Source organism: Piliocolobus tephrosceles, chromosome 14 (genome assembly GCF_002776525.5).
Source record: "Piliocolobus tephrosceles isolate RC106 chromosome 14, ASM277652v3, whole genome shotgun sequence".
NCBI classification, from domain to species: domain Eukaryota; kingdom Metazoa; phylum Chordata; class Mammalia; order Primates; family Cercopithecidae; genus Piliocolobus; species Piliocolobus tephrosceles.
This window is the reverse complement of record NC_045447.1, coordinates 111,309,153-111,326,786: the sequence shown is the minus strand read 5'-3', so window position 1 is coordinate 111,326,786 and position 17,634 is coordinate 111,309,153. Positions and strand designations below refer to the sequence as shown.

The window sequence follows — 17,634 nt, the reverse complement described above, 5'->3', positions numbered from 1 at the left end:
ATAGATAGATAGATAGATAGATAGATAGATAGATAGATAGATAGATAAATAGATGACAGAGAGAGACAGAGAGAGAAAGAGAGGTGAGAGTGCGGGAGGGAGCGAGGGCGGGAGGGAGGGATAACTATAGATGCTCGTAACTTGGGGGAGGAGAGCAAGGGCCTCTGAAGGTGGAGGATACAATTTGCCCTTGATAATTACACCCATTCATTTTTACAACATTGGGGAGAAACATCCTTGGCCTACGTCTGCTTATTATGAGAGTGTTCTGAGAAAGCCACAGTTTTAGCAGAAAAAGCCCAGGAAAGTTCACCATGGAGTCCTTCTCCACCACATCAGTGCTCCTGCTTAATCTTCTCATCAAACAATGGCCGTCTTGCAAGGGTTTTGATGGAAAATCACTACAATCCTGATTTAGCTCCTTCTGACTTCTTTTTGTTTCCTAATCTTAAAAAACCTTTAAAGGGCACCCACTTTTCTTCGGCAAATAACATTATAAAGACAGCCTTGACAGGGTTAAATTCCTGTACCTCAGTTCGTTACAGATGGATTAAAGGGTGGGTATGAGCCCTTACAAAATCATCTGAACTTGATGGAGCTTGTGTTGAGAACTAAAGTTTATATTTTATGTTTTTAATCTCTTTTAATTTCATTTTTCCATGAGCTTTTTGAGGGCCTCTCATATAATTATTTCTTCTAAAAGCAAATTCAACTGAGTGAGTGAATCTATAGGTTGCAGTTTAGTTTAAACAAATGACTTCAGAGAGGATCCAGCCTGAGCTCTGAATTTTGTAAATGTGATCCCTACCTTCTTTATAAAGAATTTATCCTGGAAAAGCTCAAATGTAAAGATAAGTACTACCTTTAGAAGGTAAATTTTAGCTATAGAAGATACTAAATGCTTATGAAGAAAGGCAGAGTCCATCATCTTCCTATTGACCACAGCCATAAACGGTGGCACCAACCTCTTTCAGCAAAGCCCCTGAAGCCACCACCCGAACAGGACCCCATGGGGACAGCATCCTGTGCCACCCACCTGGCTTTCTTCACTCACCTCAGGGAATTTCTTTTTCTGCACATATTCAGTGGTGGCCGCATCAAAATACTTGGCATAGCCCTCATTCAGGCTGTAAATCTTTCCTTTCTTCTTAATCTTGACATCTTTTTCCACCAGAACAAATTCACCAAGAGCCTAGCAACATGAAGAGAGATGCCAGGAAGAAAAGAGAAGCCAGGAAACAGAAGCCAACCGCACGATCCCCACAATCAGCAGGAGAAGATGGGGGCCTGCTGGCAGAGCCAGGGCTTGGCTGTGGACACTCTGAGCCTGCCCTGTGGTGGTTTCACAACTGGTGGGAAGATGAGGGATCACATGGAGCCCACACAGGAAGCTCAAGCAGTGACACCGCAAGCAGGAAGACAATTCAAAGGAAGAGGCCCATAGTCTTCTTTCTTTTCCTTTGTGCCTTCCACTGTCAGCGAGGCTCCTCATTTAGGAGGAACCCGACTGTGTGTATCTCCCAAGTTCTCACCCCCAGATTAACATTTTCAGGAAGATGGGCCATCAACAGTGAGAGGAAGAAGTTACATTGTTTTATGAGGGATGCATTTTAACCATTGATTTGTGGTACAGTTATTTTATTTATGTTAGTGATTAAACTGTAGAAACCATTCACAGTTTCTGCTATCCCAGTCTTATCTGGGGAAAAGAGGAAGAAACTGTGTTCACCCAGCATAAGGAAAAAGTTGGTAAAATCTAAAGGAATCCTCAGACATATTAATAGAACTATGCCCAGTCCCTCTCCAGTTCCCCTGGAGCCGCCGTGGTCAATACCTGCAGGGCATCTCCCAAATACCCCTTTGTCTAGTTCTGGTAATATCACTAAAAGTCATTAAAAATGTGATCGGCTTGTGGCAGATACCACCTTAAATGCTCGTGTCTGTCAAAGTCACTAGGAGGAAAATCAGAGCCTGGAAACCAGATCCATTTTGATGAATGTCAAAGATTTTGAGACATTGAAAAACTCCAAAATGACAGGTCACAGTTGGCAGCTAGGTCAGAAGGTTCCCACGGAACATCAGAGGTATTCCCAGGATAAAAAGAGGCAAGGCCACAGAATGACGGCACATGGCAGAGGTGCAGCTACGAGAGGTGGCACTGTCCGCGTCCGAAACAAGTCTGTGCCAAGGAGACTCAGTAACAAAAACAACTCAACAATCCTCTCCTGTCTAACATGAGTGACAACCGCTTCTGTATCAACGACTTCAATCTCCCTGCCTCCTAGATAAAAATTATTAGGGTAACTAGTCATTGATTGCACCCACTTCCAGACAATATCCAATCCAGACTGACCCTCTCTTCCTCAAATCCTGTTTAGAATCACCAGGCAAGACCCCAAGTGCAATAAGCCCATCTCAACTCCCTCCTTATGCAACACCCCACGGCTGCTCTGCGGTGCCTGCTAAATCTAACTTCCGGTTATTACAGGTGCACGAGTGATGGTCTTTGACTCATGAGCTTTAATTCGCTGTGGGCATCTGTTGCTTTGGAGCAGCTCGGCGCTGATTTCTACTTCTGAAAAGTGCCCTGACTTGCTTTGAAGAATTAACTCTTCTCATTGGATGCCAGTCTAGGAAGACTCATATCTGGGCCCCTTGTAGGCCAAGGTCAGGCATGTGCCTTAGCTTGAAAATGAGACACCCTCCCTGGGATTTGAAACCTGAGTCAGAGGCGCAGCACCAGGGCTGGTGTCCGGGCCAGACCGGCCATGTTGAGAGACCACTGCCGTGCCTCCTGCTTCCTGGTCCTCTAGTCCTGCCCATTCCTAGCCAGGGTCCTCAACTTTCCCATCAACGCAGTAACTCCTTTCACTTAACTGAGCTGGGGTCAGTTTTACTCTTGCTTTTCAGCAAAGAGGGTGGAGATGTGCAACCGTCACCTGAACAGCGGCACTCCCTCACCACCTGGACAGAGGCACTCATTCTGCATCAGGACAGGGAAAACGCTTTGCGTTGATGCACTCCTGGGGCTGGGGCTGGGGCTGGAACTCCCAGGCCCCGGGAATATTGTTTCCACAATTTTATTAACCTGGAAAATGAGTTCCTTTGTTCTGATTGTGTGGTCACCAGCAACCGCTGATTTTTAATATGGGCTCTCATACACTCTGTTACCGCTGATCAGAAACCAGATCCTTGTCACAAGAAACAACAGCTCCCATTTGTGAATGAGTGCCTTGACACTGAGCTTTATCCCACAGTGGAGAGTTGGTTAAGAGGAGGTGGTCTCTGTGCCTGAACAATATGTGTGTTCTGACAAAATCAAATCACCAGTCCTGCAGACCCACAGATCTCACAGGCTGTTTGACCCACCAGGGAATGCTGCTTCTATGAGCTACTGGCCGCTGTCCAAGGCATTTCTAACTGTGACAACTGCCACAAGCTGCCTCTGCTGGATGTCAAGCAGGCACTAAGCTTTGTGCACTGGGTCTTTGCTCAAACATCCTTTTTAGGAAGGTGATGTGAACCAAAGGGGTTTCAGGCTAATACACAGAGATCTGGAAAGATGCTGTGGTTCATCTCTTCCTTCTGTCATGTTGACAAGCTCTGGTGCCCACCCATGTCCAGACTGGGCCCTGCTGTCATGACTGAGGGCAGAAAACAGAGGCTCTGTCTGTGTCTGGGAATCCTTGAGTTGGGTGCCTGAGTCAAAGCACCTCCCATCACCTTTAGAACTGCTCAGAATGTTCTTGGAGATATTTTGCTTGTACTCAAGAGCAGTTATCTTGGAAATACAGTGTGGTAGAGTAATTAAAGCACAGACTGCTGGAGCATGACTCCTGATACCAGTCACTAGCTTGACCGTGCGCAAGTTTCTCTCTACACCTCACTTTCCCCATCTGAAAATGGGAAAACAGCGGGACATAATCTCATAGAGCCACTGTGACATTTAAATGCATTAACAGATGTAAATTTCATAGGGCAGGCACTTTACATTCCTACCACTTACGGAGAATTATCTAACTCTTAGCGGTTATTCTACAACAACTTTAGAAAGGGTGTTTTCTTGTCTGAGGGTAATATTTGTAAGTCACAGAATTTCTCAGGGTTTGCCAGCTTCTTTGAACATAGGGCATTAGGAAACTGCGATAGGTCTTGGTCTATTGGGCGTATAGACAAAAGATTCTATTTGAAAAGTTCCTGGGTTTCCATACTGTAAACTCTGTTTTGTGAGTTAACTCCATGTCATTTTGAAATTTTGCAAACTCCTCTCTCCACACATGTGCACTAACACGTGACTCTACAAGGGCTGGCATGTGTGTTTGATCAATGCTCCATCTCCGCTGTCTGGAATGGTGCTTTGGGACACCGTAGATGCTCAATAAACATCTGTAAATCAAAAATTTAAATACCCACCTTTGGTCTAAGTGAACACAACAGGTTTTGAGGTGTTCTTTGGTCAACACTGAGTTTTCATAAGACCTCAGTATATTTGGCAAAGCATTTCACAAGTGATGCACAAGGCATCCAGCATTTAAAAGTGAAACGCACAGAGCATTCTACTAGATGCTGCTGCTCTAACGAACCCAAGCTTCTGCTGGAAATTTGCAGAATTGTGATTCTTAAACCACGGAGTTCTCATAAGCCAAAGAGACTGAGTGAATTTTTGGAAAATGAGCTCCTTAAGGACAGGGCCTGAGTTGATGCAACTGGCTCTGCAGGACACTCCCACCCCCGAGTGCCCTCACTGTGAGAGAGGCCCTTCATGGTGTCTGATGATGGTGTTGGCTCCCCAAACTAGGCTCTCAGGCGCCCTGGTCCCCAAAACAAGTATTAGGAATAACCAGGACATTATCGCAGAGAACTGGCATTAAGGCACAGAGGCCTATGGAGTCCCCAGGCACAGGTGATGCCATAATCTGTACCTACCGGGTCAAGCATGAAGAGGTCCACGCCTTGCCCTGTGGAGAGAGCCACCAGGGTTGCACTGCCGTACAGTGCGTAACCTGCGGCCACAATACTACGGCCACACTGCAGGGCATCCTTTTCAGAAGGCTCATCCTCGGAGGTCTGCGGAAGAGAGGAGAGAAATGCCATGTGTTATTGTTGTCTCCAGAGAGAACCCTTTGCCAGGGGCCTGGGCCTCAGTCTCCTCAAACCACTGAAGGAAGCGCAGTTCTTAGAATTTTAAGCTGCTACGGGCCGGGCGTGGTGGCTCCCAGCACTTTGGGAGGCCGAGGCGGGCGGATCACAAGGTCAGGAGATCGAGACCATCCTGGCTAACACGGTGAAACCCCGTCTTTACTAAAAATACAAAAAATAGCCAGGGATGGTGGCGGCGCCTGTAGTCCCAGCTACTCGGGAGGCTGAGGCAGGAGAATGGAATGAACCCGGAAGGTGGAGCTTGCAGTGAGCTGAGATCGCGCCACTGCACTCCAGCCTCGGTGACAGAGCAAGACTCCATCTCAAAAAAAAAAAAAAAAAAAAAGATGTTTAAGCTGCTGCAAATCTATCCAGAGGAAACAAGCGGCCATATTGCCAACAGTTCTAGTTGAGCCATGGCAAAGGCCATTCTTGAACTTCTTCCTTCCTGCTTCCCAAATGCATGTGTCTGTAGCCTGCCAGGAAAAGCACTCCCAGATGCTAAAACCATAGCCCCTCTTCATCTTAAGCCATGTTCCCAAGCCACAATACTCACAACTCAGATCACTGAGCTGAGCGTGCAGCGTCTCACTCTGTGCACTCAGCAGCCCTTTGGAGCAGACAGCACCATCACCTCCATGGCTTAGAGGGAGAACTCTGAGAGCAAAACCACCTGAGATGAACAATCTGCTGCAGCTGGAGCGGCTGCACAACTCGCCCAGCCGCAGGAAGCCCTGATTCTGGCTTTCTCTCTGACTCTGGTTGCTCCTTCTCATTTGCTACTCTTCCCCTCAGCACCTCTTCCTCTGATTTCTTAAATGTTGGTGCTCCTTCTTGTCCTTCTCTAGGCCTTGGTGCATCCAACCAGTGCAAAGTGATTCTTCCTCACTCCCTTATCCAAAACGGGGACTCTCAGCTGCTACATTTGTATTGAGTTACCCCACCTCCCACGACACACACACACACACACACATGCACATGCACACCACACACATATGCACACACATGCACACACACACATGCACACACGCACATATGCACACATATTTGATGGGGTCAAGGATAGATTCATAGGTTTGTGATTCAAACTGGCCCAATGTGAGTCTCTCTTCCAGAAACCTAGACTTGGAATACAGCATTGTGGTGATGTATGTGGAAGCCTTGTAAACCTGAATGTTCTTGCCCCCATGTTCTGACCTCATGGTCTGGTCTTCCAGTGCTTGTTACCATGAGCACTCAGAGCTGCTTCTTTGAAGCTCCCAACACATTTTCATTCATGGGCTTAGTGTCTGACTTCCCAGCTAGACTATGAGCAACCGGGTGGCAAGTACCAACTCCATCTTGTTCATGCCTGTTTTCCCATCACCTAGCACAGTCTGGTCCGTGGATATTGACTTCAGTTCACACACACACACACACCACACGTGTGAGTTTATACACACACATCTATATACACACACATGCATATGTGGTGGTTTTCAGCATAAGAATCCTATACACATTTTTTAGATTTATACTATTCCATTTTTTGAGTGATTGTAAATAGCACGTATTTTAAAATGTAATTATAATTATGAATTAGTTTATTGCTAATATATAGAAATCCAGTTGATTTTGTATCTTGATCTTGTATCCTATGACCTCGCTAAACTCACTAGTTCTAGGAAGTATTTTGGTTTTCTGTTTGTAGGTCCCTTGGTGTTTTTTTTTTTTTTTTTTTTTTTTTGAGATGGGGAATCTCGCTCTGTCGCCCAGGCTGGAGTGCAGTGGCACAATCTCGGCTCATTGCAAGCTCCGCCTCCCGGGTTCACGCCATTCTCCTGCCTCAGCCTCCCCAGTAGCTGGGACTACAGGCGCCCACCAACACACCTGGCTAATTTTTTTGTATTTTTAGTAGAGACGGGGTTTCACCCTGTTGGCCAGGCTGGTCTTGATCTCCTGACCTCGTGATCCGCCCGTCTTGGGCTCCCAAAGTGCTGGGATTACAGGCGTGAGCCACTGCGCCTGGCCTTAACTTCTATTTTTTATGAGTCAGGTAAAACCTTTTATGTGTTTATTTTGACCATTTTTATTTTGTAAGTTGTCTATTTCATGTCTTGCTTATTTTTCTATCAGGATATCCATCTTCTTGTTTATTTTAATAGTTCTTTATCTATAAAATATATTAATGTCTTGTATATGTCACAAATATTTTCCTCAATTGTCATTGCCTTCTTATTTTATTTATGGTGCCTGTTTTTGCAGTGCACTTTTAGAATTAAAATTATTCATGACATTCCATATGCTTTCGTCTCTTGTCTTTATGTTTAGACGGAATTTCTCCTACATCAAGACAGGATGACACAAATATTCTTGTCTTTTCTTTCTGGTTTTATTCCCCACCTCTCCACCAAACTCATCAACTCATCTGTAATTTATTTCTATGCATGGAAAAAAATAGAATGGTTCTGTTTTGTATTTGTCTAACATGGTCCTGAGGTTTCAAAAACCCAGCTTATGTCAGCAATCTTCATTGCCATGACACCTTTCTCAGTAAATTTTATAGTAGTTTGTAAATGACTTTGTGCTGTCTTTTTATTTTTTTCTACACCAATCAATAAGTCCATCAGACAGGTGGTGCTTCCTACTACTACTATTTGATAAAATTAATGAAAATTGCAAGAGCTTCATGTATTTGATGGTAGAAATTATGAAATGTGGGGGGCGGAGCAAGATGGCCGAATAGGAACAGCTTCAGTCTCCAACTCCCGGCACGAGCTACACAGAAGACCGGTGATTTCTGCATTTTCAACGGAGGTACTGGGGTCATCTCACTGGGGAGTGCCGGACAATCGGTGCTGGTCAGCTGCTGCAGCCCGACCAGTGAGAGCTGAAGCAGGGCAAGGCATCGCCTCACCTGGGAAGTGCAAGGGGGAAGGGAGTCCCTTTTCCTAGCCAGGGGAACTGAGACACACAACACCTGGAAAATCGGGTAATTCCCACCCCAATACTGCGCTTTAAGGAAACGGGCACACCAGGAGAATATATCCCACACCTGGCCGGGAGGGCCCCACGGCCACGGAGCCTCCCTCATTGCTAGCACAGCAGTCTGCGATCTAACCGCAAGGCAGCAGCAAGGCTGGGGGAGGGGCGCCTGCCATCGCTGAGGCTTAAGTAGGTAAACAAAGCCGCTGGGAAGCTCAAACTGGGTGGAGCTCACAGCAGCTCAAGGAAACCTGCCTGTCTCTGTAGAGTCCGCCTTTGGGGACAGGGCTCAGCTAAAGCAGCAGAGGCCTGTCCAGACGCAAACGACTCTGTCTGACAGCTTTGAAGAGAGCAGTGGATCTTCCAACACGGAGGTTGAGATCTGAGAAGGGGCAGACTGCCTGCTCAAGTGGGTCCCTGACCCCTGAGTAGCCTAACTGGGAGACATCCCCCACTAGGGGCAGTCTGACACCCCACACCTGGCAGGGTGGAGTACACCCCTGAGAGGAAGCTTCCAAAGCAAGAATCAGACAGGTGCACTCGCTGTTCAGCAATATTCTATCTTCTGCAACCTCTGCTGCTGATACCCAGGCAAACAGGGTCTGGAGTGGACCTCAAGCAATCTCCAACAGACCTACAGCTGAGAGTCCTGACTATTAGAAGGAAAACTATCAAACAGGAAGAACACCTATACCAAAACCCCATCAGTACGTCACCATCATCAAAGACCAGAAGCAGATAAAACCACAAAGATGGGGAAGAAGCAGGGCAGAAAAGCTGGAAATTCAAAAAATAAGAGCGCATCTCCCCCTGCAAAGGAGCGCAGCTCATTGCCAGCAACGGATCAAAGCTGGTCAGAGAATGACTTTGATGAGATGAGAGAAGAAGGCTTCAGTCCATCAAACTTCTCAGAGCTAAAGGAGGAATTACGTACCCAGCGCAAAGAAACTAAAAATCTTGAAAAAAGAGTGGAAGAATTGATAGCTAGAATAATTAATGCAGAGAAGGTCATAAATGAAATGACAGAGATGAAAACCATGACACGAGAAATACGTGACAAATCCACAAGCTTCAGTAACCGACTGGATCAACTGGAAGAAAGAGTATCAGCGATTGAGGATCAAATGAATGAAATGAAGCGAGAAGAGAAACCAAAAGAAAAATGAAGAAAAAGAAATGAACAAAGCCTGCAAGAAGTATGGGATTATGTCAAAAGACCAAATCTACGTCTGATTGGGGTGCCTGAAAGTGAGGGGGAAAATGGAACCAAGTTGGAAAACACTCTTCAGGATATCATCCAGGAGAACTTCCCCAACCTAGCAGGCCAGGCCAACATTCAAATTCAGGAAATACAGAGAACACCACAAAGATACTCCTCGAGCAGAGCAACTCCAAGACACATAATTGTCAGATTCACCACAGTTGAAATGAAGGAAAAAATCTTAAGGGCAGCCAGAGAGAAAGGTCGGGTTACCCACAAAGGGAAGCCCATCAGACTGACAGCAGATCTCTCAGCAGAAACTCTACAAGCCAGAAGAGAGTGGGGGCCAATATTCAACATTCTTAAAGAAAAGAATTTTAAACCCAGAATTTCATATCCAGCCAAACTAAGTTTCATCAGTGAAGGAGAAATAAAATCCTTTACAGATAAGCAAATGCTTAGAGATTTTGTCACCACCAGGCCTGCCTTACAAGTGACCCTGAAGGAAGCCCTAAACATGGAAAGGAACAACCGGTACCAGCCATTGCAAAAACATGCCAAAATGTAAAGACCATCGAGGCTAGGAAGAAACTGCATCAACTAACGAGCAAAATAACCAGTTAATATCATAATGGCAGGATCAAGTTCACACATAACAATATTAACCTTAAATGTTAATGGACTAAATGCTCCAATTAAAAGACACAGACTGGCAAACTGGATAAAGAGTCAAGACCCATCAGTCTGCTGTATTCAGGAGACCCATCTCACATGCAGAGACATACATAGGCTCAAAATAAAGGGATGGAGGAAGATCTACCAAGCAAATGGAGAACAAAAAAAAGCAGGGGTTGCAATCCTAGTCTCTGATAAAATAGACTTTAAACCATCAAAGATCAACAGAGACAAAGAAGGCCATTACATAATGGTAAAGGGATCAATTCAACAGGAAGAGCTAACTATCCTAAATATATATGCACCCAATACAGGAGCACCCAGATTCATAAAGCAAGTCCTTAGAGACTTACAAAGAGACTTAGACTCCCACACAATAATAATGGGAGACTTCAACACTCCACTGTCAACATTAGACAGATCAACGAGACAGAAAGTTAACAAGGATATCCAGGAATTGAACTCATCTCTGCACCAAGCGGACCTAATAGACATCTATAGAACTCTCCACCCCAAATCAACAGAATATACATTCTTCTCAGCACCACATCACACTTATTCCAAAATTGACCACATAATTGGAAGTAAAGCACTCCTCAGCAAATGTAAAAGAACAGAAATTATAACAAACTGTCTCTCAGACCACAGTGCAATCAAACTAGAACTCAGGACTAAGAAACTCAATCAAAACCGCTCAACTACATGGAAACTGAACAACCTGCTCCTGAATGACTACTGGGTACATAACGAAATGAAGGCAGAAATAAAATGTTCTTTGAAACCAATGAGAACAAAGATACAACATACCAGAATCTCTGGGACACATTTAAAGCAGTGTGTAGAGGGAAATTTATAGCACTAAATGCCCACAAGAGAAAGCTGGAAAGATCTAAAATTGACACTCTAACATCACAATTAAAAGAACTGGAGAAGCAAGAGCAAACACATTCAAAAGCTAGCAGAAGGCAAGAAATAACTAAGATCAGAGCAGAACTGAAGGAGATAGAGACACAAAAAACCCCTCCAAAAAAATCAATGAATCCAGGAGTTGGTTTTTTGAAAAGATCAATAAAATTGACAGACTGCTAGCAAGACTAATAAAGAAGAACAGAGAGAAGAATCAAATAGACGCAATTAAAAATGATAAAGGGGATATCACCACCAACCCCACAGAAATACAAACTACCATCAGAGAATACTATAAACACCTCTACGCAAATCAACTAGAAAATCTAGAAGAAATGGATAATTTCCTGGACACTTACACTCTTCCAAGACTAAACCAGGAAGAAGTTGAATCCCTGATAGACCAATAGCAGGCTCTGAAATTGAGGCAATAATTAATAGCCTACCAACCAAAAAAAGTCCAGGACCAGATGGATTCACAGCTGAATTCTACCAGAGGTACAAAGAGGAGCTGGTACCATTCCTTCTGAAACTATTCCAATCAATGGAGAAAGAGGGAATCCTCCCTAACTCATTTTATGAGGCCAACATCATCCTGATACCAAAGCCTGGTAGAGACACAACAAAAAAAGAAAATTTTAGACCAATATCCCTGATGAACATCGATGCAAAAATCCTCAATAAAATACTGGCAAACCAAATCCAGCAGCACATCAAAAAGCTTATCCACCATGATCAAGTGGGCTTCATCCCTGGGATGCAAGGCTGGTTCAACATTCGCAAATCAATAAACGTAATCCAGCATATAAACAGAACCAAAGACAACAACCACATGATTATCTCAATAGATGCAGAAAAGGCTTTTGACAAAATTCAACAGCCCTTCATGCTAAAAACGCTCAATAAATTCGGTATTGATGGAACGTGCCTCAAAATAATAAGAGCTATGTATGACAAACCCACAGCCAATATCATACTGAATGGGCAAAAACTGGAAAAATTCCCTTTGAAAACTGGCACAAGACAGGGATGCCCTCTCTCACCACTCCTATTCAACATAGTGTTGGAAGTTCTGGCTAGGGTAATCAGGCAAGAGAAAGAAATGAAGGGTATCCAGTTAGGAAAAGAAGAATTCAAATTGTCCCTGTTTGCAGATGACATGATTGTATATTTAGAAAACCCCATTGTCTCAGCCCAAAATTTCCTTAAGCTGATAAGCAACTTCAGCAAAGTCTCAGGATACAAAATTAATGTGCAAAAATCACAAGCATTCTTATACACCAGTAACAGACAAACAGAGAGCCAAATCATGAATGAACTTCCATTCACAATTGCTTCAGAGAGAATAAAATACCTAGGAATCCAACTTACAAGGGATGTAAAGGACCTCTTCAAGGAGAACTACAAACCACTGCTCAGTGAAATAAAAGAGGACACTAACAAATGGAAGAACATACCATGCTCATGGATAGGAAGAATCAATATCGTGAAAATGGCCATACTGCCCAAAGTTATTTATAGATTCAATGCCATCCCCATCAAGCTACCAATGAGTTTCTTCACAGAATTGGAAAAAAACGGCTTTAAAGTTCATATGGAACCAAAAAAGAGCCCGCATTGCCAAGACAATCCTAAGTCAAAAGGACAAAGCTGGAGGCATCACGCTACCTGACTTCAAACTATACTACAGGGCTACAGTAACCAAAACAGCATGGTACTGGTACCAAAACAGAGATATAGACCAATGGAACAGAACAGAGTCCTCAGAAATAATACCACACATCTACAGCCATCTGATCTTTGACAAACCTGAGAGAAACAAGAAATGGGGAAAGGACTCCCTATTTAATAAATGGTGCTGGGAAAATTGGCTAGCCATAAGTAGAAAGCTGAAACTGGATCCTTTCCTTACTCCTTATAAGAAAATTAATTCAAGATGGATTAGAGACTTAAATGTTAGACCTAATACCATAAAAACCCTAGAAGAAAACCTAGGTGGTACCATTCAGGACATAGGCATGGGCAAGGACTTCATGTCTAAAACACCAAAAGCAACAGCAGCAAAAGCCAAAATTGACAAATGGGATATGATTAAACTAAAGAGCTTCTGCACAGCAAAAGAAACTACCATCAGAGTGAACAGGCAACCTACAGAATGGGACAAAATTTTTGCAATCTACTCATCTGACAAAGGGCTAATATCCAGAATCTACAAAGAACTCAAACAAATTTACAAGAGAAAAACAAACAACCCCATCAAAAAGTGGGCAAAGGATATGAACAGACATTTCTCAAAAGAAGACATTCATACAGCCAACAGACACATGAAAAAATGCTCATCATCACTGGCCATCAGAGAAATGCAAATCAAAACCACAATGAGATACCATCTCACACCAGTTAGAATGGCAATCATTCAAAAGTCAGGAAACAACAGGTGCTAGAGAGGATGTGGAGAAATAGGAACACTTTTACACTGTTCGTGGGATTGTAAACTAGTTCAACCATTATGGAAAACAGTATGGCTATTCCTCAAGGATCTAGATCTAGATGTACCATATGACCCAGCCATCCCACTACTGGGTATATACCCAAAGGATTATAAATCATGCTGCTATAAAGACACATGCACACGTATGTTTATTGCGGCACTATTCACAATAGCAAAGTCTTGGAATCAACCCAGATGTCCATCTGTGACAGACTGGATTAAGAAAATGTGGCACATATACACCATGGAATATTATGCAGCCATAAAAAAGGATGAGTTTGCGTCCTTTGTAGGGACATGGATGCAGCTGGAAACCATCATTCTTAGCAAACTACCACAAGAACAGAAAACCAAACACCACATGTTCTCACTCATAGGTGGGAACTGAACAATGACATCACTTGGACTTGGGAAGGGGAACATCACACATCGGGGCCTATCATGGTGGGGGAGGGGGGAGGGATTGCATTGGGAGTTATACCTGATATAAATGATGAATTGATGGGTGCTGATGAGTTGATGGGTGCAGCACACCAACAGGGCACAAGTATACATATGTAACAAACCTGCATGTTATGCACATGTACCCTAGAACTTAAAGTATAATAATAAAAAATAAATAAATAAATAAAATAAAAAATAAAAATAAAAATAAATCAGAATCCAAAAAAAAAAAAGAAATTATGAAATGTGGACTTTTTTCCTTGGAGGTATAAAGCATATAGCAGAGCATGCAAATCTTCATGGTACATCTCGATAAATTTTTACAAATATATAATATACACTTACGTGTATTTATAGAATATTTTACATAACATCCAGATCCATTTATATAACATTTCCAGCAACCTAGTGGACTCTATGCCTAGTGAAGCCAAGCCTAGTAATCTCTTCCAGTCACTATCACCTCCTGCCAACGGTAACCTCTATTCTCACCTTTATCACCAAGTCTTACTTCATCTGGTTTGGAACATTATAGAAATGAAATGACACTGCATGTGCTCTTTTGTGTGGCTTATGATTTTCAAGTTTATTTCTTTGCAATTTTACCTGTTTTGTTACACACAGCAGTAGTTTGCTCTTTTTCATTGCTATGTAGTTTTCTGCTGCATGACTATATCACAATTTATTTCTCTGTTCTCTCTTTTTTTTTTTTTTTTTGAGATGGAGTCTGCACTGTTGCCCAGGCTGGAGTGCAGTGGCGAGATCTCGGCTCGCTGCAAGCTGCGTTATTTCTCCATTCTCATGTTGATAAGCATTTGGATTTTTCCAGTTTGGAGCTGTTATGACTAATTTCTCCATCTTCGGGCAGACACAGCATTCCTTTCCTCTGTGTGGGTCCTGGGAGTGAAATCGCTTGGCCACAGTGTGTAAATATCTGCTTAGCATTAGTAGGTGCTTTATCAAATGTTTTCCAAAGTGGTCATACTATTTGATAGTCCCACCAACGAGGTCTAAGAGTTCCAGTTTCTTTGTCAACACTTGGTATGCTCAGTCTTTTTAGATTTAGCCACTCTGGAAGAGGAGAATGGTGTCTCACTGTGGTTTTAATTTCCGTAACTGGGCAGCTTAACTTCATAATATATTTTAAAACATTTTTCCCTTCTCTTGGGTTTCAAGATATAACCTTGAAGCAAACTGCAGAAGCCTTTCCTCTTAGCTTTAAAATAGCTCCCTTTCTCACCATATATACTCCCTGCACATTTAGCTAACTGCATGCTAGTATCTATTATGTGCCTTCTTAGAAGTTCCAGGAGGTAATCCTGAGACAGACAGACCAAACATGGAGACCCGGCTGCAAAATTCCAGAGATTACTTCAATGTGGCTAATTAACAACTCAGCCATTGTTGAGACGATGTCAGCCTGAGGTCCAGGTGGATTGGCACCAAAGATAATCACAAAAACCAGACACAGAGATATGGCACTCAGCACAATTCCTGCATGCCCTCCTTAATCAAGTTTTCCTGTTTTAAACCCCTCCCTTCCCCTGAAATAGTCAAAGTGGTTGCTTTGATGGGAATCTGCCACTTCCCTTTACTAGTTGTGGTTAATAAAGTCACTTTCTTTCTACCCGGCCTCACTCTTGTTAGCTGGACTCTGCAGGCAGCAAGCATGTGGACCTGCATTCAGTTACAATTTTAGTGGCCCATACAGTGTGCTCCGGGGGCCCAAGCCCACAGTCTGGTTTCTACTGGGCAGGGCCTAGGGCTGCCTGTGGGCTCCGGCTGCTTGTGGCTACCTGACCCCTTGGCTGGAACGCTAGGGAGTCTCCAGCAGCTGCCTAGATGCTTCTGTCTTGGGGATCCTCTCTTTCTCTTCCTGCTGCAGTGCCTGCTGCCTCCAGTGTCTCACTGGTGCAATGAAAGTGACTTTAGAGAAGTGACAAACTTTGGAGTTTGGGAACTTTGAAACTTTGGAACTTGGTGAGTTAGTCGGAGTGCATTTGACCACCGTCTGCCTCTTTTTGCGTGTCACTGGGGCTCTGCTCTATTTAGACTTGGCCACTAGTGACACCATTTGAGCATTTTATGCATTTGTATTTGTGGCAGCCTTGGGGCCTTGCTGGGTTCGGGCTATTCCAGGACAGGGGCGGGGAGGGCATTGGAAACTGAGGTGAGGGATTTGGAGCTCTACTCAGCCCTCCCTTCCCCAACTTTTTCCAAGTCTCCTCCTGATTATCTTGGAGCCACCTACAGCCTTATTCCTCTTGGCCAAAAGCACCCATAGCTCCCTCCGGCTGGAAACAGTTCACCTTGACTGGTGACTTGCAAAGGTGGGAAGGGTTCATCCCACACCATGCAGGTCTGGGGTGCTGAGGCTCTCCCTGACAGGAGATAAACCTGGGTACTGACTCCATGCCTGGCAGTGGCTGGAAGGCTCACAGCCTCCCCTCCTTCCTTTCTCTTTCCTCTTCCTTCCTGTAAAACGTGACCTTTCTCCTCTATACCCTCTCTTTTCTTTTTCTCATTTCCTGTCCAATCCAGGGGTTCGCCTTGAAGGAGAAAAACAGTTTCTGACATCATGGCCTCTGATTTTGTCATCTTCTTTGGGACTGGTTACATATTCTGGCCCATTTTTGTGCACATGTTAAACTGATGGGCAAATTACAACAGGAAAAATTCAGCGTTCAAATAGTTAACCTTCACTGTGGAGTTTAGTAGAATCTTCTTTAGCTCCCTGCCTTCCTCTCTTTTCGGCCTGCTTTAAATCTGCTGTTACGAAGCTGCTGGTGCTGAGACAAGACTCATTGTTTATGGTCTAAATCGAATATAAACATTGAAAACTCATTTGAAACTGAACAGAAAAAAAGGATAAAATATTTAAAAAGAAAAAAAAAAAACTGCCATAGAGACTGCTTTCCCCAAAATGTCGGCTGCCAGCTTTCCTTGGATTACCTACCAGGGCAAACAAAGTTAGCCGTGTGAACAGCTTCCAATTTTGTCAGAAAAACAACGTGGAGCCAGCCATCTTTCATAGGTCAGTGAGTTTGTGATGCTCTCTCATGACTAGAGTTCTCAGATAAAAGCTCTTAGATCTTTGTTTGTGTATGGATGTATACATGTTTAGATATGTAATGTACATGTTATACTTATGTTCTGTGTCGCGCCTAGCATGCTACCAAACTGGCTTATAAGTAATGAGTACACATACATTAAGTTCAAATGCTTTCCAAGTTCGCATGAATCTTTGATAAATGAAACTGGCTTCAAAATTATTTGTAAAATAAAAACAAAAATGCCTTCAGAGTCATCAGCATACATTTGTATCTAAGCAAATGAATTTTATATTTGCCTCTGTTAAAAGTTTGAAGTGTCAGGGTTTGGCACAAAGATTGGAAGACTATAACCCAACCAAACACAGAGCAATCTTTGTGTAATTCTTTTGACAAATAAGAATAAGTTAGGATTGTTAGTTCAATGAAAGCAACTGAATCCTCCAGTTACTGGCAAATGCCCATGGCTTTACTTTGAGGTTCTTACTTGGGTGTTCACCTAATATTCGGACTTTAAAAATGGTTAACAGGGAAATAACTTTAAATAATGACTAACTTTGTATAATACCCATTTTCAAAAAGAATCTAGATAAACTTAAAGATTAAAAAATTAAATACCCATAAATGAAATATATGTAAATATATGTTTGTAAGTGGATTTTTTCTATAATTTAAAATCTTTAAATTACTTCAAATTAAATAATAAATGCTTATTGAATGTCTGGGCATTTCCAATTTTTAAAGAATTATAATAAATTTATGGG

At 43.1% G+C, this 17,634-nt stretch overlaps 1 protein-coding gene across 1 annotated transcript in view; it reads right to left on the bottom strand.

The window, feature by feature from the left end:
* FBP2 (fructose-bisphosphatase 2) overlaps positions 1-17,634 on the bottom strand; it is a 46,700-nt gene that overhangs the window by 12,925 nt on the left and 16,141 nt on the right. Inside the window, exons 4-5 of the mRNA XM_031934135.1 lie at positions 4,927-5,067; positions 1,055-1,192 (exon numbers count right to left, since the gene is read on the bottom strand). Of these exons, the coding sequence (XP_031789995.1) occupies positions 1,055-1,192; positions 4,927-5,067 (279 nt within the window). The remainder of the gene's footprint in view (positions 1-1,054; positions 1,193-4,926; positions 5,068-17,634) is intronic.